This window comes from Pediculus humanus, genomic scaffold (genome assembly GCF_000006295.1).
Source record: "Pediculus humanus corporis 1103172108310 genomic scaffold, whole genome shotgun sequence".
Taxonomy (NCBI): Eukaryota; Metazoa; Arthropoda; class Insecta; order Psocodea; family Pediculidae; genus Pediculus; species Pediculus humanus.
In genome coordinates this window covers 259572-286506 of record NW_002987879.1, presented here as the reverse complement: position 1 = coordinate 286506, position 26935 = coordinate 259572, and the positions used below count along the sequence as shown (strand labels likewise).

At 27.5% G+C, this 26935-nt stretch overlaps 7 protein-coding genes across 7 annotated transcripts; 2 read left to right on the top strand and 5 right to left on the bottom strand.

Annotated features, from left to right (window-relative positions):
• Nucleotides 1-1177: 1177 nt before the first annotated feature.
• Phum_PHUM584730 (Serendipity locus protein delta, putative) lies at nt 1178-3904 on the bottom strand (the record flags this gene model as incomplete). The annotated part of the gene is made up of 3 exons (XM_002432410.1): nt 1178-1416; nt 2518-2753; nt 3297-3904. 3 exons carry the CDS (start codon nt 3902-3904, stop codon nt 1178-1180), a joined length of 1083 nt encoding a protein of 360 aa, XP_002432455.1.
• A 3510-nt stretch (nt 3905-7414) lies between these two features.
• Phum_PHUM584720 (uncharacterized protein) lies at nt 7415-7943 on the bottom strand (the record flags this gene model as incomplete). Its single annotated transcript, XM_002432409.1, has 2 exons — nt 7415-7644; nt 7937-7943. The coding sequence occupies 2 exons, from the start codon at nt 7941-7943 to the stop codon at nt 7415-7417; spliced, it is 237 nt and encodes a 78-aa protein (XP_002432454.1).
• A 4357-nt stretch (nt 7944-12300) lies between these two features.
• Phum_PHUM584710 (zinc finger protein and BTB domain-containing protein, putative) lies at nt 12301-13957 on the bottom strand (the record flags this gene model as incomplete). The annotated part of the gene is made up of 4 exons (XM_002432408.1): nt 12301-12383; nt 12747-13251; nt 13471-13671; nt 13772-13957. The coding sequence occupies 4 exons, from the start codon at nt 13955-13957 to the stop codon at nt 12301-12303; spliced, it is 975 nt and encodes a 324-aa protein (XP_002432453.1).
• An 88-nt stretch (nt 13958-14045) lies between these two features.
• Phum_PHUM584700 (uncharacterized protein) lies at nt 14046-14430 on the top strand (the record flags this gene model as incomplete). Its single annotated transcript, XM_002432407.1, has 2 exons — nt 14046-14219; nt 14380-14430. 2 exons carry the CDS (start codon nt 14046-14048, stop codon nt 14428-14430), a joined length of 225 nt encoding a protein of 74 aa, XP_002432452.1.
• Nucleotides 14431-15809: 1379 nt separating this feature from the next.
• Nucleotides 15810-20570, bottom strand: Phum_PHUM584690 (protein FAN, putative; the record flags this gene model as incomplete). Its single annotated transcript, XM_002432406.1, has 12 exons — nt 15810-15848; nt 16987-17140; nt 17229-17459; nt 17549-17782; nt 17882-18155; nt 18232-18426; nt 18531-18841; nt 18928-19245; nt 19366-19646; nt 19742-19927; nt 20041-20473; nt 20557-20570. 12 exons carry the CDS (start codon nt 20568-20570, stop codon nt 15810-15812), a joined length of 2670 nt encoding a protein of 889 aa, XP_002432451.1.
• A 491-nt stretch (nt 20571-21061) lies between these two features.
• Phum_PHUM584680 (Nuclear pore complex protein Nup93, putative) lies at nt 21062-24425 on the top strand (the record flags this gene model as incomplete). Its single annotated transcript, XM_002432405.1, has 11 exons — nt 21062-21237; nt 21304-21778; nt 21871-22010; nt 22109-22336; nt 22430-22737; nt 22825-23016; nt 23115-23241; nt 23328-23571; nt 23672-23908; nt 24001-24213; nt 24300-24425. 11 exons carry the CDS (start codon nt 21062-21064, stop codon nt 24423-24425), a joined length of 2466 nt encoding a protein of 821 aa, XP_002432450.1.
• A 300-nt stretch (nt 24426-24725) lies between these two features.
• Nucleotides 24726-25611, bottom strand: Phum_PHUM584670 (uncharacterized protein; the record flags this gene model as incomplete). The annotated part of the gene is made up of 5 exons (XM_002432404.1): nt 24726-24788; nt 24886-24982; nt 25068-25153; nt 25233-25339; nt 25416-25611. The coding sequence occupies 5 exons, from the start codon at nt 25609-25611 to the stop codon at nt 24726-24728; spliced, it is 549 nt and encodes a 182-aa protein (XP_002432449.1).
• Between the last annotated feature and the right edge of the window lie 1324 nt (nt 25612-26935).

The following is a 26935-nucleotide window of genomic DNA, read 5'->3' as shown; positions in this document are numbered from 1 at the left end:
TAAACGTTTTGTAAAAAAAAAAAAAAATTTGTTTGTTTTCTCTTCCTAATTTACACTTACAAATACAACAAACAAACAAACGAATTCACGCCGTTCTTCGTTCACATCCGGTTGTTTTTTTCCCACGGTTGTGTTTGCGTTGCGTTTGAAGGAAATTTCATTTTCACACATTTTTTAATCGTAATAAAAAAAAATTAATTAATATGGTCATTTTTTTTTTAATAAGTAATTATTAAAATTACATCGATATATTATTAATATAATAATAATGATAATAAAATAATTTGATTGAATTTTTTTTTTTTTGTTGTTTTCTAATTTATTATTATAATAATATATGTATATGTGTAAAAACGATTGATTGAAAATAATTATTTATCTACATACGCGAGCTATGATGATTCTAATATTTTGAAAAAAATAAATTTTTTGTACGATTTTCCGCTTTCATCGCTCATCCGCCATTTTTTTATTTTTGCACACATTTTTTTCCGCAAATCAGACACACCCTGAGTCCCTTCCTAGTCGCTTCATGGACGTGGAAAAGTTTTAACGGATTTTTACGAAGAAAACCTTTTCCGGGTATGAAAACCCAATCTGCAAACAAAAACAATAACAAAATAATAATAATAATTATAAAACGTTTTTTTTCAGTCTTCGCGAAACGTCTGTGGAAAAAATTTTACGGAAAAATTTACGGGAAAATAATTTTTTTTTTTTTTTTTCATTAACAACATCCGGTTTTCTACCGGAAATGCAAGCATAGAATTAAAACATGCCAAGAAATTTTTTTTTCTTCTTTTAAACGTTTGTCGCCCGACGCAAAACAGTAATAATAATAATAATAATAACCTTCGCATAGAAAAACAAGTAAAATGAAAACTAACCTTTTTTTAAAATGGATGTCTCGCAGAATTTTCGACCGACATTTTTTTGTTTTTTCTTTCTCTCCAGAAAACCAGTAGTAATAATAATAATAATGATGATTAATTTAACCAAAAATTAATGTGAGCGGCGTTTATATACATAAGCACGATGTACAAACGTATGTGAAAGAAACGGGAGAGAGGGAGGGACAAGGGGAGTTGGGGGATGAGGGGGAGGGAGAGAGAGAGGGAGGGGCATGCATTTCCGTTTCCGCAACATTCTTTTTCCTTCCATCCATTCCTCCTCCTCATCATTCTTTATCTTTGTGAGCAAATTGAAGGTGACAAATGACGGCATAATCCGAACTGAATATTCCTCCGCAAATGTGACATTCTATTTCGTTTTCGTGTACGCGACTGTGAGCTTCCAGAGATTCCCGATGATTGAATTCTCTCGAACATTTTATACATTTCAATAATTTTTTCTTTGATTTCGGTATCGTTAAAGTCACTTTCGGTTCGAAAAAAAGCGGCAAAACCCGAAGTCGATCTGAAACAAAATAATTTAAACAAATTTAAACAAAAAAAAAAAAAAAAAACTTGCGTCGCCATTTTACCAAAAAAAAAACACATAAAACAAATTTACGGGTTTAATTTTAACATCATCATCATCATCATTATTATTAATCAATCAATAATTTTAATAACAGCTTAACTTAGGGCGCACAATAATTATTATTATTATTTCTTTCTTTTGTTTTCTATTATCGTTTATTATTATTTGTTTTTTTACATAAAATAAACTAATTATTATTAATTATTATTATTATTATAATTTCGTACAAACAAATAAATTAATATTTGTAAAAAATTATTTATTGATGATACAAACAACAACAACAACAACGGCAACAGCAACAAACAACTCGTCGTGTGAATAATAATAATAATAATAATCAATCAATCACTTTTCAAATTCGAACACAAATTTGTTCTTTTCTTACATTATTTCTTTCTTATTTTTCGTTTTCCTTTTTTCCTTTTTATTAATAATAATAATAATAATACTAATACTTAATCGTGAGAAGAAGAAGAAAAAACTAAAATTAACTTAAAAATAAAAAAAAAAAAACATTTTTTTGCCACTTACGAAATCATAGAAACTATAATCGTGTCACGACGTATTCACGACAGTCGATATTCATTCGAGATTTTTTTTACTCTATGAAATGTCGTCGCGGCGACAAACACACGCACAGACACTAATTTCAGTTATTATTATTATGATTATTTTATAAAAAACTTAAATTTTTAACATTGATAATTAAAAAAATGAAAAAAAAAAAAAAAAAACTTATTGTTTATGTAGTGATAATAATGATATGATAATAATAAAATAAAAATTAATTTTTTAAGTAAAAAAAAAAAAAAAAATATAAAAAAATAAATGAGATTAGATAGAGTCCATCGTCACGATCGTGATCGTGATCATCATCATCATCATCATAATTCAAAAGAAACATGGAAAATTTTCCGTTTTATGCTTTTTTCTTCTTTTTCTTCTTCTTGTTGTTGTCGTCGTCACCGCCTTCTCTATCGTTGTCATCATCACCTTCTCCTTCTTCTTCTTTCACGCCATTTTCCACGTTACCGTTCATTTGATCGTGTTTCGCCGTCGGTTGTTTGTTGTTGCTCAGGATACGATTGAGAATTCCCGCGTTGTTCATTTTGTGCACGTTTCTCTGGTGTCTTCGTAAATCGTATATACGATTGAATACTTTCCGACAGAGGTAACACACCGTCATGTCCCGATGAAGTTGCATGTGGCTATACAATGACGAATACGATTTGTAGCTGACGCCGCATTCTGAGCAAACGTGCCCAGGACTAATAACTACACCTGAATAATATCATGGGATTTCGTTAAACAAAAAAAAAACATATCATCCTAATTATCGCCTCCTAAACCTCCTCGAAATTCTGAACCGATGGGGGTGGGGCAACTGGGGGCGGGGGCAGAGAGACAGGGGGAAAAATCGATCGATCTGCGATTATTTTTTTTTTTTTTGAAAAAGTTAGTAATTAAGAATAAAACTTACGAAGAATATATAAATATATATATATATAAAACTTTACATAACATTATCAACATAACATATATAATAATGATAAAATAAATTGGAACTACCTTACGATTATTATTATTATTATTAAACGATTCCTATACTGAGAATTCTATGATAAATTATCTACGGTATAACTACATGTAATAGTGAAAAGATAAGATAACTACGTAAATACTGCATGCCTAATATATATGTATGGGAAGAATGTACAACAACATAAGAGATAGGTTTTGTTATACAAACTGTAATGTGTTTGTGTTTGTTTGTGTGTGTGTTTGTGTCAACCATTTTCGTTTTTGTTTACATGGAGGTCAAAATGTTGAACGCATCGCTCGTTTGAACCGTTGTTTCCAATTTAACATCTTTTCCATCTTTCACGTGACTCCGTTTCCTCGTCATTATGACTTCGACGTCGGGATGTTTTAAACGCATGTGACGAGTTCTGTGAGCCACGCGACTGAAAACGGCGTTACAAACGGGACAAACGGTTTTACCCTTGTGCACGCTGTGGTGTTTGTACAAAGAATCCAACCTTTTGAAAGACGCATCACAAAATTTGCAACTGAATTTCGGCACTTCACCGATAATTATCTCATTGTTTTCGTTCACGGCTTCCGCGTATATGTATTTCACTTCGGGCGAATACGTAAACGTTTCCTGTCCGACCGTGAGCACATCCGGCAATTCGATTTCTTCTTCTTCGACTTCCGCGATCGTTTCTTCTTCCACGGCGGCATCATGCTGTTGTTCTTGTTCCTGTTCTTGTTCGTCTTCCGCCACTTGTATTTCGTCTCCTTCTTCCAAATATTCCGGTTCTCCTATGTTTTCGTCAATTACGATAAATTCCGACGTTCCTTCTATTTCCGTTTCACCCTCGCTCCTTATTTCCTCTTCTAAATACTCTTCTTCCATTTCACCAAATATCGAGTCTGTAATAAAAACATTTAAATAAAATTGTTTTTTCAAATCAATCGAAAAAAAAAAAAAAAGAAAAACGAATTCATCTTTTTTTTTTTTTTTTTTTTTTTTTTTTTTTTTACAACGAATAGAAAATGAAAATTTTTTTTTTTTTTTTTTTTGTTTTTACAAAAGAAAACCCTTTTATAAATATTAATACATACTTAATAATAATAATAATTATTATTATTATCTCATTATAATATACAACGAATAAGCATTAAATTTTACAAAAGCAAATATAATTTATGTATATAAATATATTTATATATAAATTACATTCCCTCCAAAAAAAAAAATAAAAAAAATACCTCAGTTTTTTTACCCCTCCCCCTTTTCTTTTCAAATTCGTTATTATCCCATTATTAATATTATTATTATTATTATTTTCCAAACGAACAAAAAAAAAAAAAAAAAAAAAAAAAACGAATTAAAAAAATAAAAAATAAAGAAGTAATAAACCGAAAGCATGCAAAATGTGTCAAATTTTTTTACATTACCTGGTTAACAAAAAAAATTATTATTATTATTATTATTATTATTATCATTTAATTAAAAAATTAAACGTGTAAGCTAAACGAACGCAATCTAAAAAAATAAATAAAAAAATAAAAAAACAAAAAATTAATTTTTCTAAAATAATAGGCACACATACAAACATCATGCAATGATTTTTCGCTCGTGAAATATTGAAAAAAAACTTAAAATAATAATAATAATAGCAGTAATAATGATAATAAACGATTAAAACGACATTAATAATAATAATAATGACCTAACAATTCGATTGGAAAAAAATAAAACAGATAAATTTTTCTCTTTTTTTCTGTTTTTTTGTTTTTAAATTTTCCTAAAACTAATTTTTATATGACACTAACTGATAATATTAAAAATAATAATAATAATAATAATAATAATAATAAAAACAATCAATCAATCAATCAAATTAATAATCGAAAAAATCATAAAAACAAAAAAAAAAAATAAAAATTTAAAAAAATTAAATTTTTTATATTTAAATTAATAATTGAAAAATATACAAAAAAAAAAGTGAAAAAAATAATTAACAAACATCAATTTTGTTTTTTTTTGTTTAAATAATAATAATAATAAAATCAATTACTACACTTAATTAATTAAATATTCCAGAAAGGTTTTAAAAGGTACATAATGAAACAAACAACTAACTCATCCTTTTTCAAATAATTTAAAAAAAAAAAATACATTTTATTTTGGAACTTTCTTCATCTTCTTTTCTTTTAAATAATAATAATAATAATTAATGAATTAGAGAGAGAGAGAGAGAGAGAGAGAGAATAGATGGACATCAAACAAATTATAACATTCATTTTTATGAGTTTAAAAAAAAAAAAAAAATTAAAATACTGTACATGGTAATAATAATATAAATCATAGTCCGGCATTTTATGCTAAATGAAAAAATGGCAAGGTAAAAAGAAAATAATTTTTTTTGTGTTTTTCCTACTCCCCTACCATTTTATTACTTTTTACTTAGTCTGATATTTCGCAACTCGCCCCCCCCTCCCCCATCCGACGGCCCAACTTTAATTTCACTCCATACGAATCCCCCCGTGGGATTTTCTTTAATTCTACTCTCTCTCTCTCTCGTACTTGTTTTCACTAACGCAATCCCAATGGGAAATCCCTTTCGTTTCAAACGCAATATGATTCGGAGGTTTTAACCAACGAAAACACAGGGACACGCACACGCACACACGCACTCACACACAACTTGTTTCTTATTATAAAACCTTTTAAACGAAACAAAAAAAGTAAAACAAAGCAAAAATGCCAACTATTCGTCGTCAGTAACGACTTTTCAATAATTTTCAAATCTGCATGGAAATATTTATTGGGGGAAAAAAAACTTATAATAATAATAATATTAATAATAATAATAATAATAATAATAATAATAATAACAATGATAATGATAATAACAATAACGAATCTACGAATTAAAGCTAATTAAGAGTTTGTGGCAAGGAAACTACGAAAACTTTTTCGCAATACAAAATAAGGCCCGTACAAAAATTTAAATACCTCGTGACGTCACGTAAGTCAACAAACACAAAAACAAACAAAATTTAATTTTTTAAAATTTTCCCCTCCCGTAAGTTATTTTTAAGTAACAAATTATTAACAAATAAATTTTCTAATTTTATAATCACAGTTTTGAGTCGCGCACATACACACACACACACACGCACGCATACACGCAGAAAAAAAAAATGTGACATACTTGTTACTGCATACGACTTGAGAAGAAAAACAAACAAACAATTAAACGAACAAACAAACAAATATTTTTTTTTATGAGATGAGCCAGACGATTTATTAAATAGTAATATGATTAGTAATAATAATAATAATAATAATAATAATAATAATAATAATAATAATAATAATAATAATAATAATAATAAAGAAATTGCACGACAATAATTTTTACAGAAACTGGAATTTTTTTTTTTTTTTCTTGCGAAACAACACATCATACAAAAAAAAAACAAAACAAAACAATACTGAATGTGACGTTAATAGTAACTTAATATTAAAAACTAAAAAATTTATCACAATTTATTATTATTGGAATTAATATTAATTATTAATTTTTTTTTTTTTTTTTCTAATTTGAGGCACTTTCGAGAGCTAACGATATGTTTGCCCTTTTTATTAAATTAAATTAAATTAAAATTTAGGCACCTTTTTTTAACGGTTTTCTCTGTTTTCAACAAAGCGAGTCAAGTACTATTAAAAGAAAAATTTCGCATAAGAATCGCATTGTTTAAAAAGAAAAACGATTTTTCATGAATGAAACTTGTTGTTTTTGTTTCGAAACAAAAAAAAAAAACAACCCTTTGGCCAAATCTCAATCGTTTTTCAAAGGAAGGAGGGGGTGGAGGGGGAGAGAGAGAAAACGACCCGATAAAAAACAACCAAGAGATGAGACAGAAAAAAAAAAAGCTCAAACAATGCACCCACCAAACGCATCATGAATCGAATAATAATAGAGAGCAAGGAAAATCTGAAAAATGAAAACTAAAATAAATAAATAAATAATAATAATAATAATAATAATGATGATGAAGAACATAATCTTTTACGCCCGAGTGCGGCGATGTTCTTATGCATGAGAAAAAAACAAAGGCAAGCTTTGGATCAAAAATTTATTAAGTAAGTACTAGGACACGTTGAAAACCGTCTCAAATTCCCTACATTGGAAAACTGCACCCCTCCCCCACACCCACACCCACACTCCCCCTTCCTTTATTATTGTCCAAATGGTAAAACTTTTCCTTTTTCCTTTCTCCTTTTTCTTTTTTCCTTCCCTCGATCCTCTAAATATTACGGAATGAAACAAAAACAACGCGTGATTCGGAGGGGGAAGGAAGGGGAGAAGGCGAGAGGGAAAAAAGGCGGCGGACCCTCCTTCCCCCCCTTTCAGAATTTAATTATATTATGCCTCTTCCTCATATGAACTTTCAATTCGTATTTTCTGCTAAGGACATTGTGGCAGATCGGACATTCTGTACTTCCTTCGTGCGATTTGTAATGCTGACGACGTGAATCCCTATGTTTGAAAGTTTTTCCACATATTTCGCATACCCATATGAGGGCCGGCTGGTTCGTCGACTTCAATTTTTCTTCTTTTATATTTTCCGATATGCTACCTGGAAATTGTAGTCATTTTTCATTTTCCTTTTTCTCTCATAATAAATTTATTTTTTTTTACTTTATTTTATTTTTTATTTTTATTTTTCCAGGCAATATACCTTTAACACAATGAATGACTTTTCCTCGATTTTTATCATAAATGCCTACCTACATCTACCTATCTATCTATCTATCTATCTATCTATCATTATTATTTTTTTTTGAGGGGGAGATACCATTCTCATTATTTTAATTTTAATTTTAAGGGGGGAGGGTGCGGATTTTCTCGTGATGACCATTATAGCTTACTACTCATCTCCTGAAAATTATCATCAAATGGAACACAGCCAAGAATCTGTTAAGCTAAGCGTCATAGAATAAAATAAATAAATAAATAAATAATAATAATAATGAGTGTTTGTTACGGTAAAGTGATATATGCCAAACCAACAAAGCATGCTCCAAAAATTTAAAAAAAAAAAAAAAAAAAAATCTGCTGCAAAAATTATGTGATAAAAAATAAATAAATTGATATCTACTCCCCCCCCCTACTTCGTATGTGATACGCGACAGCAGACTATCTGTAAATAATACTTACCAACACAACAAAACAAAACAAAACAATAACAACAACAACAACAAATAATGAGAGAAAAAAAAAAAAATAATAATAATAATAACAACAAATTTTTCATCATGGAACGATACTTTTTTTATTTACCTTACCGCATATGTAAAAATAATAATAATAATAATAATAATAACCGTTTAAAACACTTTTTCTGACCGCTCATCACCCGTTTTTTAATTTTTTTTTTTGATTATGTACATTTGATAACCAAATAAACCCATTTTCAATATTATTATTATTTAAATTAATACATTTTTTTTTTTTTTTTTTTAAATAAAATTACAATCTACAATATCTACAATAATGATAATTTTTTTTTAAAAAAAAAAAACCGCACAAAAGAAAAATAATAATAATTATTATTATTCAATAATAATAATAATAATAATAAATAAATAAATAAAAAACCACAGTTTAAAAAAGAAGCAATTTTTTTTTTTTTTTTTTTTTTTCCATTTAAAAAAAAAAAAGCATCCATCACCAAAATAATTTACGACAGATATGAAAACAAGAATTTTCTTTTTTTTTTTTCTTTGGAAAATTATTACCAAAAAAAAAAAAAAACATTTCAAGAGCATTTTTTTTTTTTTTTTTTTTTGCTTTAAAGTAAAATTTTTCATTTATAATAATTTTCTTTTTTTTTAAAGGGATAGTTTACCAAAGGGTTTTGCTACCATCAAACACGTTCAAGATTCTCCAGTTTTTCAATATTTATTAATGCCATATTTTAAACAATATAAAAACGAAACCATTTTTTTTTTATCGTTACAATATTCAATATATATATATATATATATATATATAGAAAAAAAAAAATGATTTCAATTTAATACACATGAACTCATGTATAATATATATTAAACATAATTTTTAAAAAAATTGAAACGAGAAAAACCAAATTTAAAAAACTTTTTCCTTTTTTTCCTTTTGCTATTTTAAAATTCTATGCATTTTATTTTTTTGAACAACTGGAGAATCTTATAAAAAAAAGAGTGAAAATGTTAATAATTTCTGAACAATTTTTTACAATTCTCTGTCCAAAATTAAAATTTGTTAATAATCGCAGATTGTGCACCATATTTAAGCCGATATGTAAGCAATTAAGCAATATTTTTTATTATTATTATTATTATTATTAATCTAGCACATATTATGCAATGGAGTTTCATGAATTTTTATGTGATTATGGGGAGACAGAGAGAGAGAGAGAGAAAAAGGAAAGGAATATGGGGGAGGTGGGAAAAAAAAAATAACTTATTTGCCTATAAAGAAAAATCCGAAAAAAAAAAAAATTTTTCTTTTCTTTTTATACAAAATTTATACCTGGATATCAAGGGGGCGGGGCGGGGCGGGGGGAAATCGTATTCGATTTATTGACAAAAACAACAAAAAAAAAAATTTATATGTATCAGTCACAAGAAAGCACGATGATAATAAAAAAAAAAACAATAAATACATAAAGTAAAAAAAATAAATAAATAAATAAAAAGTAAGAATAAATATGCTGCCAGCGTCGTTTTGAAACCCAAAAATGAAATTTCCAGTTTCTAAAACTGAAAACTTGAACCTAAATGGTTTAGTACAGTACATTTGCTACCCCTTCGAGAATTAAATAAGGGTGACATGATGTTCGCCAAAGAAAAAAATTTTTTTTTAGGATTTCGAATGTGCGCATGTATCATGTGTATATACATTTTCGTTTTAAACGAATGTTTTTCTGTCTGTCTCTCTCTCTCTCTCTCGGGAATTGGAAATTTTCGCACTCCCTCGGGAATCCCTCATTTTCCAAACTCGATAATTATATTAATCCATAACCGTCCAAAACTCAATTTTCATTATTTTTCCCTTTTTTTTTTTTTGACTTTATATATTTACATTTATGCAAATCTCAAAAACTAACTAACTAACTAGTAGTAGTTTGTTCAAAAGTAAGTAAGGATTTTAATAAAAACATTTATAAATAACTACCACTGGACTATTCTAAAACCTTTTTCCCATTTTCCTTTTGAATTAGAAAAAAAAATAAATAAATAAAAAAAAAAAATTGAGTGAAAAGAACCGGGTAGTGAACCTTAGACAAACAAATTCAAATTAATTCCAAATGAAAAAAAAAAAGAAAAAATAGAAAAAAAAGGTTTTAACAATTTCAAACCTTTTTTTCCCCTCCTCCCACCCTTTTCTATTCATGAGGGGTTTACGCCCGGTCATTTTTATTTTTAATTTGGGTCTTTTTTTTTTGGGTAAAAATTTTGAGTTCTCCTCCTATAATAACATTTTTAGTATTTTTGTGTTTAAATGAAAAATCGTAAGTAATGGCGACTCATCATCACACACAAGTGAAAATATTTTAACAATAAAATATAAAAGACCTTCGCGGAAAACGTTTCGTTTAAAGTTATAAAAGCAACCAGTTGACCAACCTTACGATATACGTTATTATGTACCTAAATGTCAAGTTCACGGTCAACAAATATATATATATATTAAATCCGGTATCAACTTCCAAATCAATTTGCCGAATATAAAAAAAAAGCATTCATTGTAAAATTCTCGACATTTTGATTATTTAAATTTTCATTAGAAAATAATAATAATAATAAAATAAACGCGTGAAAATTTTCCAATTTAAAACAGTCGAAAAAAAAAAAAAATATCATCATCATCAAAAGAAAGAAAAAATTTTTTTTTTTTTTTGTGAAGTTTCAATAAAAATTTTTTTTTGCCAATATCAGCTGTCGACCTGAAGGGTTGTCGTTAAATTTTTTTTTTTTTTTTTTTGTCTTCTACCTGATTATTTTAGCCTAATGGAATCTTGAAAAAAAAAAAAAACCCCCGAGGACATTTTTTTTTTTTTTTTTTTTCAAAAACCTGTTTTCAAACTCCTTTCGATCGCAAGATGTGAATTTACAACGCCTATTATTATTATTATCATTATTATTATTATTATTTCCTCGACCCGTACCACGGATTTATAAAGAACAAAGAATTTGGCAATAATTTTTTTTTTTCAAACTAAATTTTTCTTTTTCGTTTTGAGGCGTAGGTTAACAAACAATTCATTTTCTCGTTTGCTAACAATAGAGGAGGAGAAACAACAAAATTTTTTACACCACTACAAAATGTTGAAAATGGATGAAAAAAAAGAAAATGGAAAAAACATTTTCAAAGTTGAAAATTTACCACGAACGAGAAGACAACAAACGAAATCTAAGGGTTATAAATTTTTTTTTTTTTTTTTTTTTTTACGAAGTGGATTTTGCAATAAAAATGAAACCATAAGTTTTTTTTTCTTTTTCGCATACAATTTTATGAGCCCGATTAATCCCCAAAGAAATTTCTTTACTGTCCCTCCCTACCTCCCTCCCTTCCTTCCTGCTTTCCCCTCACGAAAATTTTTTTTTTGAGAGAGAGAGAGAGCTAACTAAAATCAGACATTTTGTTTTTTTTTTTACAATTGCTGGCAGCATATATATATAAAATACCAAACACAACCAGTGCAATCACGCCATTAATAATTTTCCTAATTTTAAAAAGGATGAAAAGTTTCCTGACTAAATTCAGGTTCTTAGTGGTTTTCGGATGGCAAGTTTTAAAACGAAATATATATATATTATTTTGGGTAACTACAATTAGAATAGCTATAGCTTTCAAAGTAATTTCAAAAAAACTCCGATTCGTGCTCAAGAGACGAGTAAACAGACAATACCATCAAGGAAAAATCACTCCCGTGGGATGAATAAAGACGGAAAATTTCAGATGAAATTTCTATTGTGCCATAACAAATTCATTCGGGATATTTTTGATAGCGTTTTTCCCCGTACGCGCAAAATTTTTTGGACTTTTTTTATCCTTTCTTTCTACGAGCTGTGCCGGGGGGGGGGGGGTTTACTATTCTTATAACTTCCATGGAGGAATAATTTAATAACAAATTTTTACTTTTTCGTGAAAGCGTGAAAGCACTGGCAGTTTTTTTTAAATAAAATAAAATAAAAACAAAAAAAAAAAAAAAAGGAAAAGAAAATGTATGAAATTTTTTTTATTATCACTCACCCTGCAACGTGTCGACATTTCCTGATGTTCCCGGTTTTAACAAGGATTGATCTGATACTGGATTTATACCTTTGTCTGAAATGAATAATGAAACTGTTAAAAATATAATTTAAACAACATTGTTTTATTATTATTAATTTCTTTTCAGTAATATATTTTTTGTATAAAAAAAAAAAAAAAAAATGAAATTCTTATGGTTTTCTTTTTTTTTTAAATAGAACAAAATAAGTTTTTAAATAAAATTTATAGAAAGTTATACAAAACAAAAACAAAAAAAAGTCAAAATCACAACTTTAAATAATATCCTGAAAGAAATAAAAAACAAAATAAAATAAACAGTGCATTTAATATTTTTTAATTGAAAAATAAAAACTGAAAAAGAAAAGGTTTCGTCAGGTAAATCGATAAATTATTTCTCATTCGATTATTTATGCTTACCTATTTCAGATGCTGGCACACCTTCAGTTTTTATGGCTGGATATGGTGAATCTCTAGAATTTGTACTAAAAAGTTCAACACTTTCTTTTTCTGTATTTTTTTCTAAAAGCTGACTAACATCAATCATTCCACTTTCTTGCTCACTGTAATTACTATCATTGTCATCAAAATCGTTCACTTCAACTTTAGGTACTAATGGAGTGTTATAAGAGTCCAAATCTTCCTTAACTGACTTTTTTTTTATTTGCTTAGAATCACTTTCTACACTACTGTCTTTGTTAGAAATACTGTTCACAACCTTAGAAGGACTGAATTTTCTTTTTCTATTCGAGGTAGGAGTATTGGGTCTATTCAATGAAGATTGACTACAAAAAGGATTGGAATAATGAGGAATGTTTGTTTTCGTTGAATTCTTTTGTAAGTGATTTTGCCTGTTATTTAAATTAGAATCTTGTACTGATCCAAGAAGTGATGACTCAAGAAGAGATGGCTGTCTACGACGATTCTGAAATTTAAAAAAATTTAAAGATGAAGTAGAAATTATTTCTTCTTTTACCTTAATATTTATCATTAACTAAAATTATTTACTTTAAGTAAAATGTTAAATATTTGATTTTGTTTAACTATTAATCAGTAATTAATGTTAAAAATTTTCAAATTCGAATAATAAATAACTGACTTTTTGAAAAAATTAGTAGTATAATTCAAAAAAAAAAAAACTTACATCATCTTTATAATTATCCTTGGTTGGCCCAGAACCATCAGTTAAACCTTGTACTGCCAACATTTCAGCAGTGGTAAGAAAAGAAGTTAATTGTTCTTGTTCAACATTAACCTCACCATGATACATAAAATCAACAATAGCTGCTAAATCTTCGAATTTGACGTTTCGAAATATAATCACAGGATGCTTACACGGATTTTCCTGAAAATTATTCATTAAATAAAGTAAGAAAAATTAAACAAAAAAGTAAATATTTACGTAATAAAAAAGTTTGTAAATGTTTACAATGCCTACCGCTTACCTTAAATACATTTTTAAAGTAAGTACTACATGCCGACAATAGCATTTTATGAGCCAATATTTTTCTACCCTCGCAACTAAGAGTCACATCCACTAAATCTTCATCGCTTCTAAGATTATCAAAAGCACAAGTTATATGTTGAACGTAATTGTTCCACCGCAGTGAAAATTGCTGGTTTGTTTCCATTTTCAGGTACACGATGAAAAATTTATTTGCATAAAGACGTAATAGTAGCGTGTTCGATATAAGAACCTGGCTTTTTTTTTATTAAGCCATGGTCACTGGCGTGTCTTCAAGTACCGTAACTGGAATGAGGACTTCAGGGCGTTCACCCGTTCACGAAGAAGTCAAAGCCAAGCCTAAACAAGATTCTTTCCCGTCTCAGTACGAAAGAGAACCAACTGTTACAATGAAAATATTGATTACTTTTCTCGGTCTAAATAAAGCGGTAAACCCCCTTGAGGCGGCGTTACGTTCGAATTAAATAATACTTTTATTTTTAATAATAATAATTTTTTTTAAATAATAACTGACCTTCATCACAAATTTTTACTTAATGAAAATCTCAACTAAATTTTTATTAAACAAATATCTACTCTACGTAAAAGCTGAGAGCGCAGCACGACGCTTCTTTTCCAAAGAAAACAGTAGGAACGTAAAACGAAATTCCAGAATGCAGTGATATATTGACTTATAGCAAAACAACTGTGCGAAAGCAAAAGCTTTAATTTTGCCATTATTTAAAATAATACTCACTACTCACATTAAATTTATTACCCTTGTTTCAAATTCAGCGGTTTCTCGCTGGTAAAATACCTTTTTTTTTTTTTTTTTTTTTAAAACTTTACGTATCTTTCTATTTTAAAATTAAATAATCAGTTATTTCATATTTAAAAAACTAATATTAAGTAATATTTTTGAAAGATATATCAATAAATGTCCTTAGGTTGTAAATTTATTCTTTTTAATAAATGACTTATTTTAAAACACTTATAATAATAATTATTATTATATGAATAATAATAATAATAATAACTTAATAAATAATTGTGTAATATGAATTTTAATTTAAAATATTGACATTTTCAGAAAATATTTTTTGTTGTATCATTTTGTAGACAATAAGTAAAACACTGTGATGATAATGTAAGTATACATTAAAGTGAATTACATTAATATTTTAAATATAATAAGTGCATTAATAATTTTTTTTTTTTTTTAGAGATACAGCAATTAGAGAACAACCTAATATTGTTCAAAGACAAATGATGTCTAGCGGGGAATTGGATAGGTAAAAAATATTAATAAAAAAAAATGTCTAATCATATTTATCTTAAAAAATATAATTTGTTTGGTATTAATTTTTCTTTTTAAGAATGAGAGAACTTCTTAGAATTAGATTATCAGAATGTGGATGGAGAGATGAAATGGTTCTTTTGTGTAGAAAAGTAATCGCTGAAAGCGATGTTAACAATTTAACAGTTGATGATATATTAGACAAAATAACGCCTCAAGGAAGAGGTAAAAATATATTATAAATTATCAGAATCTTTAAAATTTTTAATTTTTTAATAATAATAATAATAATATTATTATTATCACAGCTCTTGTGCCTGATGCAGTTAAGAAAGAACTTCTTCAAAAAATAAAAACATACTTAATGGAAGAAGCAAATTTAATTCCGACTAGTTCTGGTAAACGTACGACCAGGCATCGAACTTGAAATTAAATATTTTTTAATAAACCTAATGAGAAGTTTCGATAATTTTTTTCATAATTTCATTAAATCTATTAAAAATTTTTACTTTTATCTCATCTGATAAAATATCTAAAAAAAAAAAAAAAAAAAAAAAATTAGGTATAAAATAAATTTTAAAAATATGTAACATCACCATATTTATAATAAAATAAAATAAAAAAAAAATAATTTTATCAATATTATTTACCATCTTCCATATCAATAATTTTTTTCCACAACATTTCATCAGTTGGTTTATTCCCATATTCTAATATTTGCAAAAATTTTTTTTGAAAAACTTCATCTGTTTCGATAACTTCTAAAAATGCATTTTTGAATCTTTAAAACAAATGAAAAATATTTGTAATTATGGATTATTATAGGATTAATCAAATACATTATTATTATTATTAATAAATAATTTATATGATTAGTAAAAAATCAAAGGATTAGTAAAATCCGATTAAAACTTACTGTCCAATTAATTTAGTTTCTGTAAAATATGATATCATATTTTTCACAAATTTTTCATCTCCTTCCTAAAAATAAAATTTAAAATAAAATTCTTACCTGCCTTACAAAAATTTTATATAATTAAAATAAATAAAATGAAATAAGAAATTAAAACTTGATCAATGATTAAAAAAAAAAAAAAGTTAAAAATGTTAGCAAAAATGATTAATCATAAAAGTTAATATATAATTATTATTTAAAAATAAAAAATTAAAACATTTAAATTTAATATACAAAAAAAAAAAAAAGTAATTTTAATTACAGTCATTTGTTTTTATTTTGTTTTTTATCAATAAAATATATCAATAACTTAAATATTTTTTATTTTTTTTTTTTATTGTGAGACTTGCCATAGTGGGTATTGCGATTGTTTATCTGATTTGTATTTTATTTGACCTTGAAACGTCGTCGTTTTTTTCCCGCCAAACTTGTTTGGCAAAAAATTTATTTATAATGTTGTAGTCATTACAATTTGAAATTTTAAAAAAAAAATAAATAAATAAAAAAAAAACCAACGGATATTTTTATTTGTAAAGATAATAACAAAATAAATTTTAATTTTGTATTTTTTTTTTGACAATATTTTGTAATCAATGACTTTTTTAATATGACTTATTTATTTAACACATAACCATAAAAAATAAAAATTAAATCCATAATCTTTTTCCATGATGATGATGATAATTATTATTTACAAACAAATTTATATATATATATATATATAAGGCATAAAAAGGTTATTTTTTTTTTAAATTAAAAATAAATATATATAAACTAACAAACAGAAATAAAATAATTAGTTTTTTAATATCACATTTAAGTTTCTCTATTACTTTAATTACTATCACAATAAAGTTTTACTTAAAGTAAATATATTTAAATACATTAGCACCATATATAAAATTAATTTTTATTTATTTAAATATCAAGATGATATTATAATCATTTTATCTTCTCCCGTAACGAGAAATTTTCCATTTTGGGAAACGGTTATGCAATGTATATTATTTCCTTTGCATTCTATTTCTTTTATTAATTTTACTTCGACGAGATCCCATAGGAAAACAATTCCAGAATTCGAGCCTAATAACAATGATAAACCATTCCACGCCAAACATCTGTCGAATTAAAAGAAAATGAAAAAATATTATTAATTTTCAATCGGTATTTTTCTTTTTTTTTTAATTTACGCCATCTTTTACTCACGTGAGTTGTGCTTTTAATGATTTCGAATAAACTTCCATTCCGGTTAAAAGATCGTAAACTTTAAAACAACCATCCCATCCGCAGGAAACTAATTTTCCATTTTCGGGACTAAAACTAATTCCGTGAACGGGACCGTTATGAGCCGTTCGTTTGAATACTTTATTCTTATTCGTGACGTCAATCACTATTATTTCACCATCTTCTGTTCCGCTCCCTATCAAACTATTATCTCTGAAAAAAAAAAAAAAAAAAAAAAACAATGGAGTTTTAAAAGTTTCCAATTTTACTCACGTATTATTATTATGCATCAATTTTTTTACCCGTTAATAACCGAACAAGTAATTCGAGAATCCAAATCGAATCTCAAAGCGGAAGTGATTTTCAACCTGTGCCATTTATCATCTTGATAAATGTTAAACCATATTTTCAGTGTGCAATCCCTGGATGACGAAACCAAACACCGTGAAACGGATCCCCAACAAATACTAGTCACCGTATCCTCGTGAGCAATTATCGAATCGATAAGCTTGTTAAACATTATGTCGTAAACTAAACTGCAAAAATAATTATAAATCGATCACTTTTTTGATATGTGTCGATTTCTTAAAATGATTCAAAAACGTTTAAAAAAAACCAGGTCCGTTATTACAAACATTTGATCATCGTACGTTCCGGCCACTATCAAATTATCGTCCGGTAATAAAATACAACAGGAAATCCCGACATTATTCAAATTAAAACTTCTTATTTGTTTTTCCGTTTCAGCCGCAAACATTCGAATGGTTGAATCTTTGCTGCTGGACAGAATAAATTTATTGTTGCTAGAAATGGCTACGGATGTAACGACATCTTTATGATATCCTATTATTGTCGACCTACTCAAATTCAATATGGCGTCTTTGATGGGCTTTTCTGTATTTTCAGAACCTGAAAAGATAAATATCAAACTTTCAAAATTATAAAAATGTTTCAATTAAATAATAGCAAGGTATTCAATACTAACTCGTCTCTTCCAAAACCGAATTCCCGATTCTGCTCTGCGGATTTAAAAGTGGTAATCGGGGAGGATGTGGAACCTTAAAAATTTGTTTTGGAACTTGTCCGAATTCCATTATCTGAACCTCCAAAGCGTGCCTTTCGTTATAATCTTTCACCAAATCTATGTCCACCGCTCCTTCATAGCACAAATAATAATAAACTGAAAAAGAAAAATTACTTGGATTACAAGGTAAAAAAAATTATAAATAATATTCTTCCTAAAAAAATTAATAATAATATTATTCTTTTACTCTTTTAACTTACTGTTGTTTGCTTTCTTAGCTTCTTCTCCTCTCTGTTTATAACCAAATATTAAATCGATCCAATGATGTATATTAGAAGACACATATTCACTTTCTAAAGCCTCTCTCAACTTCGATACAAAATCAGCTGGATTTTCTGCCCAAGGTGGAAGAGAAACGTCGTGAACTTTGGATCCGTTACATCTGTACCCGAAATTAATTCCATACGTATTTAAAAGAAAATCACCAGATTGGGATACGTCGTAAAATTCAGGTATGAGTTCTTTAAAATCAGACATGTTGTTAATGACGTTACGCCAAACATCTGCAATGCTGAAAAAAAAAAAAAAAAAAAAGACTTATTTTTCACACAAACACAAAATGTATGGAGAGATTATCCGATAAATTTTTTTACTTACCTGTTAAACATTCTATCGGGATGATCAAACCTTCCATTTTGAAGACAAAGCATATAGTGTGGATACTTTCTGACTAAGTAAAAAATTACAAATCCTGGAGCTGAATAATGTGAGCCATATAAAAATTTCGGTTCTGGCATTTCCAACGTTCTTTCTTTTAATCTTTCTAACCTTTCTTCGTTCAATGCCCCGATGGGTTTGGTTAAATCCCTGTAGGATTTAGAGTCCTTCAAGTCAAGTGTTTTTGAAATATAATTAGACAATACCCATGGAAACACTGGATATTGGGTCAAATCATTGAAACTTCTATCAGCCAAACTGAAATAATTTTCGTTAATATTATACAATTTCGATTTAAAGTTTTCCCCAACTGTTTTTTTAGGATTATTTTTATTAATATTTAAATGAATGTATGTAAGAATCGAAAAACAAAATCACCTGTTAAGATACAATAAATATTCATAATTAGAAATGGCTCTGTTTTGCCATTTTAATGTTATAATCTCTGGTTCAACTGAGGTGAGCGTAAGATTAGGTTGCTGTAAAATCGATTCATAAAATTTATCTCTAACTTCTTTAGATTTCATGGCAACATAAAAATGACTTGTCTCACTTTTACTGCAACATTTATAAAAAATTTCTATGCCAACTTGTTTCAATAAAAACCTTCTACAAATTATCCTTGTAATATTTTTTAAATCTATTTTCAAAACGGAGTGCTAAAAAAATAAAATCGAAACAAAAAAAAAAATTACCGTAAATAAATAATAAATAATTTTCAAATTGAAACAATTAAATATAAACAAAAACATACTGATTCAATATTATTATAGGGTTGAAAATAAATCCTTGAGCAAGTTAAAACGATTCTACCTGGATTTACAACCAAAGGAGATATTTTGTTAGCTTGAGTTTCACAAATAACTTTTTCATATATGTCTTCTAGCCATTTTGCATCAAAACTAACTCTTGATTGTCTAGAATACACTATAGCAGCTATCTATACAAAAAAAAAAAAATTCACAATTTAACTAATAAATACACAATTGAATTACATAATCAAAAATATTACACCACTGAAATCATTGAAATTTTTACAATATTAATTCATACCATACTACTTTGTTCATGAGGAGGCAAAGTGGAAGCCCTATATAACTGTAAAATATGTGATAAACAGTCATCAACCTTAGCATAATTTAGAAGAAATAAAAATAATGTTTTTTCTTGCTTGAATTTATATGCAGCAATAACATTTTCTTCAAGCATTTCAACATAATTTGAACATTCGATTTGAATGACATTGTCTTCTTCTGATGCCCATGGTCTTTTCCCTCTTTTTATTCCAATACAATTTTGTAAAGGAATTTTAATAATGGGTTTATTAAAGTCCTGAGGATCGAATACCAGGGATTTCGAACAAAGTTTAATTCGACCCAATTGTCGACTGGTTTCAAAATTTTCACGATTTACTTGATTGGGAAAAAGAGAAGCACTATAGTCTTCAAAATAAATTTCCCCTGGTTCCAATAGCAAAAGAGAGAACCTGCAAAAAGTTTAATTTTGAAAAGAAATAAAAGGAAATAATTTTTTTTCCGAAAATAATTAATAATATAAAAATGCATTTACCTTGTCTTCTCCATTACTTTATTTGTCACATTTTTATTGCACTAAATCACTTTTTCAAAGCTTTAATAAAAAATTGTTATAATTACTTATAAAAAATCAAAAAATATCTTGTACTCAACCATGTGAAAATGACAAACATTAAATTGAAAACAATCCGCTGAAGTGGAATGAGAAATTAAACCGTCACCGCCTTTTTTGAAGTTGGCACCAGCTTAGTCTAACCTACAAGTATGTTTAAGTGCTTTAGATGTAGTCCCGCTAAAAATTTTTAAGTCTATTTTTTAATATTCTTGTGTTTTTTTTTTTTTGTATTATATATTTTCAATATTTTTTTCTTAGTAAACCTATTATTAGTTACATTTATATTAAAAACTAAACTGAAATATAATTGAGTAAAATCGTTGAAAAATGCGTGCCGGTTAAACAGAGTAAAACATAACCGATAAGTAGATTCAAGAAATTATGAAAATTTGTCAATTAAATTGAGTTTTTTTTAATTGTTACTATGGCAGACGCAATGGATTTTGATGATCTTCTTAATGCTGCTGAGCTTTTAGCTGCAGACACCGATGGAAGCGGCGATTTACCCAAATGGAATCGAACCATCCACCAACTTGCAGAAGCCGCGGAAGAAATGTGGACCAGACTTGGTTCAAAAGCAAGCGGCCAAGAAAATCAAGCGTAAGTAAAAATTTTTATATGTAGTTTAATTTGGGGATTATTTATCACTATGTTTTTACGTTACAGAAACGTTCTTCTTGCTCCCAAAGGAATAGATATTCCTCAAATGACAGAAAAATTACAGTCATTAAGTACAAGGAAAACATTCCAGCCATTAGAACCCATCGCTGACATAGATGTTAAGTCATTTTTAAAAAATGAATATGAAAATGGTATATTATCAGTAATAGCATTAAATCAGAAACAGAGTGCTCAAAATATTAGAAAAACCACTTGGAGTCATACGAAAAAAGTTTGGCAAACGGAAAAAAATAAAATAGCAAATGCAATGCTAGAGTCGAAAACAGCATATTTAGACTTTGCAGTGCCTCCAGAAGAAAGTTATGCTCAGGAAATCCCCTCTGCTAAGAGTATGCTATCAAATGAAGAAATGGCTTATGCTAAAGAAGTTTCAGAGTATAACAAAATTATAATGACTGGTTTGGTGCATCCTAATTTAATAAACAATTTTTATAGTATCAGTAAAGGATTTAATGATAAAGTTAGTATTTCTTTTATTAAAATTTAATTGCTTTTTTAAACACAGCTTTATTAAAAGTTAATTTAATTTTTTTTATTTAATTTAATTTATAGAAAGTCATTGAATTGTGGGAAATGGTTAAATATATGGCAGATGTACCTCCAAGACCAGTAGGAGATATAATCGAAGCGAGAACTTCACAGGCAGTACAAAATGTTCTTATATCTCAAGCAAAAAAATACTTGGAAGACAGGTAAATGAATAAATGTTCATTTGAAATTTTAATTTAAACTTATAATTTATTTTATATTGGTATATCATTATTATTATTATTATTATTACTAATTGCAGATATCGTGCCTTTATGACAAATGTAGTCAATAGTAATCTTAAAAAAGCCATGAGAGGAGGTGTTCCTGGAACATATCCTTTAGTAAGAAGTTTTGTAGCGATTCGAGTAGCTCCGGGTTTACCGCTCGAAGATGGTTGTATTGATGGCCAACCCGTATGGCCTTTAATATATTACTGTATACGTTGCGGAGACGTAAATGCAGCTCTTCACGTGGCCCGACAAGCAGAGTAAATATTTAAAAAAAAAAAAAAATTTAACGATTTTCCCGTAAAATTTTTTAAATTATTACAAATTTTTTTTTTTTTTTTTTTTTTTTTTAGATCTTCCCTTGCTGAATTTAGTCAGATTTTGGAAAAAATGACTGCCGGAAAGCTTAGTTCGAAAATGGAGCAAATGGTAAAAGCACAGTACAGAAGGTACATCAAAAACACATCTGATCCTTTCAAAAAAGCCGTGTATTGCGTCGTGGGATCGTGCGACGTGAATGACGAACACAAAGAAGTTGCTCAAACGGCTGATGATTATTTATGGTTTAAATTGTGTCAAATTAACGACGAAGACAATGCCGAAACCAAAGGAGAAAGAATGACTTATTCTCATTTGCAAAGCATAATACTTGAACAATACGGTAATTACTTTGCAAATATATTCTTTAAAATACTAGTAGATGATGTTTTTTTTTTTTTTTTTTTTTAATTAAAAATATAATTTTTAGGTGAAAGTCATTATAAAGCTTACGAGCAACCTCATATTTACTTTGAAATGTTAATATTAACGGGACAATTTGAAGCTGCCATCGAATTTTTGTACAGAGTTGGAAAATACAAAGTTCACGCTGTTCACATTGCAATAGCCTTACACGAATTGGGATTGTTGGCCGATCCTCCCAGTATTTGGGCGGCTCTAAGTGAGTCAAATCAACAGCATCAAATAATATCAAGACTTTTACCGTTTTTCTTATTTAAAAAAATTATTGATGTTGAAATTTTTCTCATTTTTTTTAAGTGAGCGTAAAAGAAGAAGATAAACCACCGGCGAGGAGATTGAATTTCGCGAGATTAATTACACTCTACGTACAATCTTTTCAAATATCAGATCCGAAAGAAGCGATTCATTATTTTTATTTTCTTAGGTAATTTTTTATTACAAAAAATTAAATAATAATATTACATTGTATAAAATGTAAATAAATTTCTTTATTGTTTCGATATTTTTCAGAAATATGCAAAATCATTTAGGAGAAAACATGTTTACATTGTGCGTGTCTGATTTGGTACAGGAAAGTCGAGATTTTGATTTGATACTGGGACGACTCGAAGCAGACGGATGCAGAACTCCCGGTTTGATAGATATGTTTAAGGGACTCAATCAATCTTCTGCTGATATTGTTCGTTACGTCGCGTCAGAATGCGAAAGAAAAGGAAATTTAGAAGATGCCGTCAATTTATACGATTTAGCCAGCGTAATATAAATATCCGCGATACGACTTTAATTTTTCTAATTTCATTTAATGACGTGATTGATTTGTAAATTTAAAAAAAAAAAAATTTATTTCATTGCAGGATCACGAAAAAGTACTTAGTATAATGAACATATTAATGACTCAAGTTTTAACGCAATCAAACAAACCGGGTTCTCTCAGATCTCGAATGCAAATATTAGCTCACATGATTTCAACAAGATACAGCGGTATAGATTACATGTGTTCGGCCGAAACAGCTTCCGTATTTTTCCTCCTGAGGGATTTGATGACTTTTTTCGATCAATATCACGCGGAAGACTACGTGGAAGCATTAAACGTAAAATGAATTTTTTTTGTCAATCTATGATCATTGAAAAAATTTCGTCGATGTGTAATTTATTGGATTTTTTTTTTTTTGTTTTTTAATAGACAATTACAAAATCGAAACTTTTGCCAATGTCGAGGGAAGAAGTGCCGGAAAGAGTTTTAAATTTTAAAAAACTCAACGATCAAATCAAACGACATTTCGCCGACATTATGTTGGTGACGATGAACATATTACAAATACAATATAATAAAGCGAGAGGCGGTGAAAGATCGTCACCGGGCGGAAGTAGATTCGATGAAACATCAAGAGAAAGGGTAAATATTACAAAAAAAAGATGGAAACTTTTTTTGAAAAGTGATGGAAAAGCCTAATTTTTTCTCCATTTTTCTTCCTTTTCCAGCAACAAATGCTTGCTTACATTAGAGATAAAGCTTCGGCCATAACAAACTTTGCAGGATCGATTCCTTACAGAATGAAAGGAGACACAAACAGTCGTTTGGTTCAAATGGAAATTTTGATGCATTAATAAGAAAGGCTTTTATAAAAAATTTTTGTTTTTTGGAAATTTAAATATTAAATCAGTAAAAAAGAAAAAATTGAATTTTACAATTTTATACTTTTTTTTTAAACAGAATTCTTCTAATAGATGAGAATGACGTAAACAAAAAATAAATTTTTAAGAATTGAAAGTATATGGGCGTGAATAACAAAATTATACACAATGCAATGAAAAATTAATAAAAATCATTTTATTAAAAATTACTACTACTATTTATAAAAAAAAAATACTTATGAAATAATGTTTTGTAAAAATACAATCAATCAATCACAGTGGAACAGATGATATATTGAAAGATTTGCTTAAATCTACAGTTTTGCCTTCTTTCATCTAAAAGAAAAGAAAAAAATTTTTTTTTTTTTTTTTAAATCGAAACTTGAAATAAAATATTTGTTTTATATGGGGAGACGAAAAGAAAATGACTTACCAATCGATAATCTATAAAAATTTCTTTAAATGCTTTAAAATCTGATAATGTGAGTAAAACTTCAAAAACTTCACCATCCAAATGTTCTTTTCTTTTTCTGAATAATAATAATAATAATAATAATAATAATAAATATTATTTATAATACTTGTGTATGTAAAAAGTATTTATAAATATCTTACTCGAGTTCTGCAGCGAATGCATTCATGTCGAAATTAATAATTCTTTCATTTAAATACAATGAAATAAAATTTTCGATTTCATTTGTCTGGGGAAAAAAGTAGAAAAAAATGTCAGGATGTAATAAATAATAGAATAATGGTAGGTAAGTACATTTTAAATCTTACATATTCAGTAAATATTGTCATGTAAATGTGTTTGTTCTCTTCATTTTCATCAAATTGATTCCAATATCTTTCTAAAAAGCCATTTTGAAGTTTAAAAAAATTTTCATCTGTAAAAAAATTATTTTAATTGAAAAAAAAAAATAAAATAAATGAAACAAAATAGTTACAATGAATTTTATTTACCTATTAACATGTCTTCCAAATGACCGACAACATTATCAAATGTAAAATCACTTTTTTCACCATCTAATTTTTTATTATTTATAATATTTGTGTCGTTTTCATCGTCACTGTAACCGTCATCGCAATATTCACCGGAAAATTGACCATCTCCACTACCTTTTAAACAAATAAAGTTTTCATAAACAATACAAGTCATAGGATAAATAAACAAAAAAAACTTTTGAAAAATAAATTTTATCTCTCTCTCTCTCTTTCTCTCTCTATGACGTTATGTTAAAAATTTATAGAAGTTAGATTTTAACAAAAAGTGTAAAGTTTTAGATTTTTATTTAAATATTGGTTTACACGCACGCACACACTTGAAAAAACGATGAGAATTTCATTTCGACATAATGGAAAAAGGTAATGATGAAATTTTTTAAATGAATATGTTTGAAATCGTTATAAATTCGGTTAAAATTTTGAAAACGAATCTTACGTCAAAATGGCGTCATGAATCAAAGTTTTTATTCGTAAAATATTATTACCTGAAACTCTCGCCATTGTAACATATATTATTAAACTATTGAAAATCCCCACAACCCGTTGTTAATTCATTTAAAACTCGTGTACGTAAATAACAAAATATCATAAAATATCTGTTTTCAATTCAAATTTGTTGTCACGGGCAACGTTTTTTTTTAGTTAAATATTTTTTATGTAGATGGCACTGCACTTAATTTTACTTTGGAAAAGGAGTAAGGAATTCAAATAATAAAAATAAATTTAAAATTATTTTAAAAAAAAAAATTTTATTGATAAATAAATTTATTTGATAACATTTAATCACATTTTTAAATAACTAAAAAATATATTACAATGAATATTATTCAACATATCTTTAATATCATTTAAAAAAAAAAAATAACAAAAAATTTAATTTATTTGTGTGGTAAATTTTTAAAGTTAAAATAATTATCTGGGAAAAATATTTAATAAGTAAATTGATGGCGTTTAAAAGTTAATTTAAATTCATAGAATTCAATAATTATCTTTATAATACCGTAAAATAATTAAAATGCTAGTAAATAACACAATCACATTAAAAAAAATTCATTTGGTTGCAATAATCTCTTATGAAAATTCAAACTTTTACAGTAGTTTAACAATTTTTTTTTTGGTTTCACCTAATGTATTTTATCTTTATTAGTCATTAAGGACATTAGAAAACACACACATACTCCTCTTTCACACACATACACACCTCTCTCTTCCTCACACACACACACACACACTCCTCTTTTACACACACACACACACACATCTCTCTTCTTCACACAATCCTCATTCAAACACATATACACCTCTTTCTCTCTCATACACACACATATACACACCTCTTTCTTCCTCATACATACACATCTCTCTCTTCCTCACACACACACACACACACACACACATCTCTCTTCTTCACACACTCCTCATTCAGACACATATACACCTCTCTCTTTCTCACATACATACACTCACACTCCTCTTTC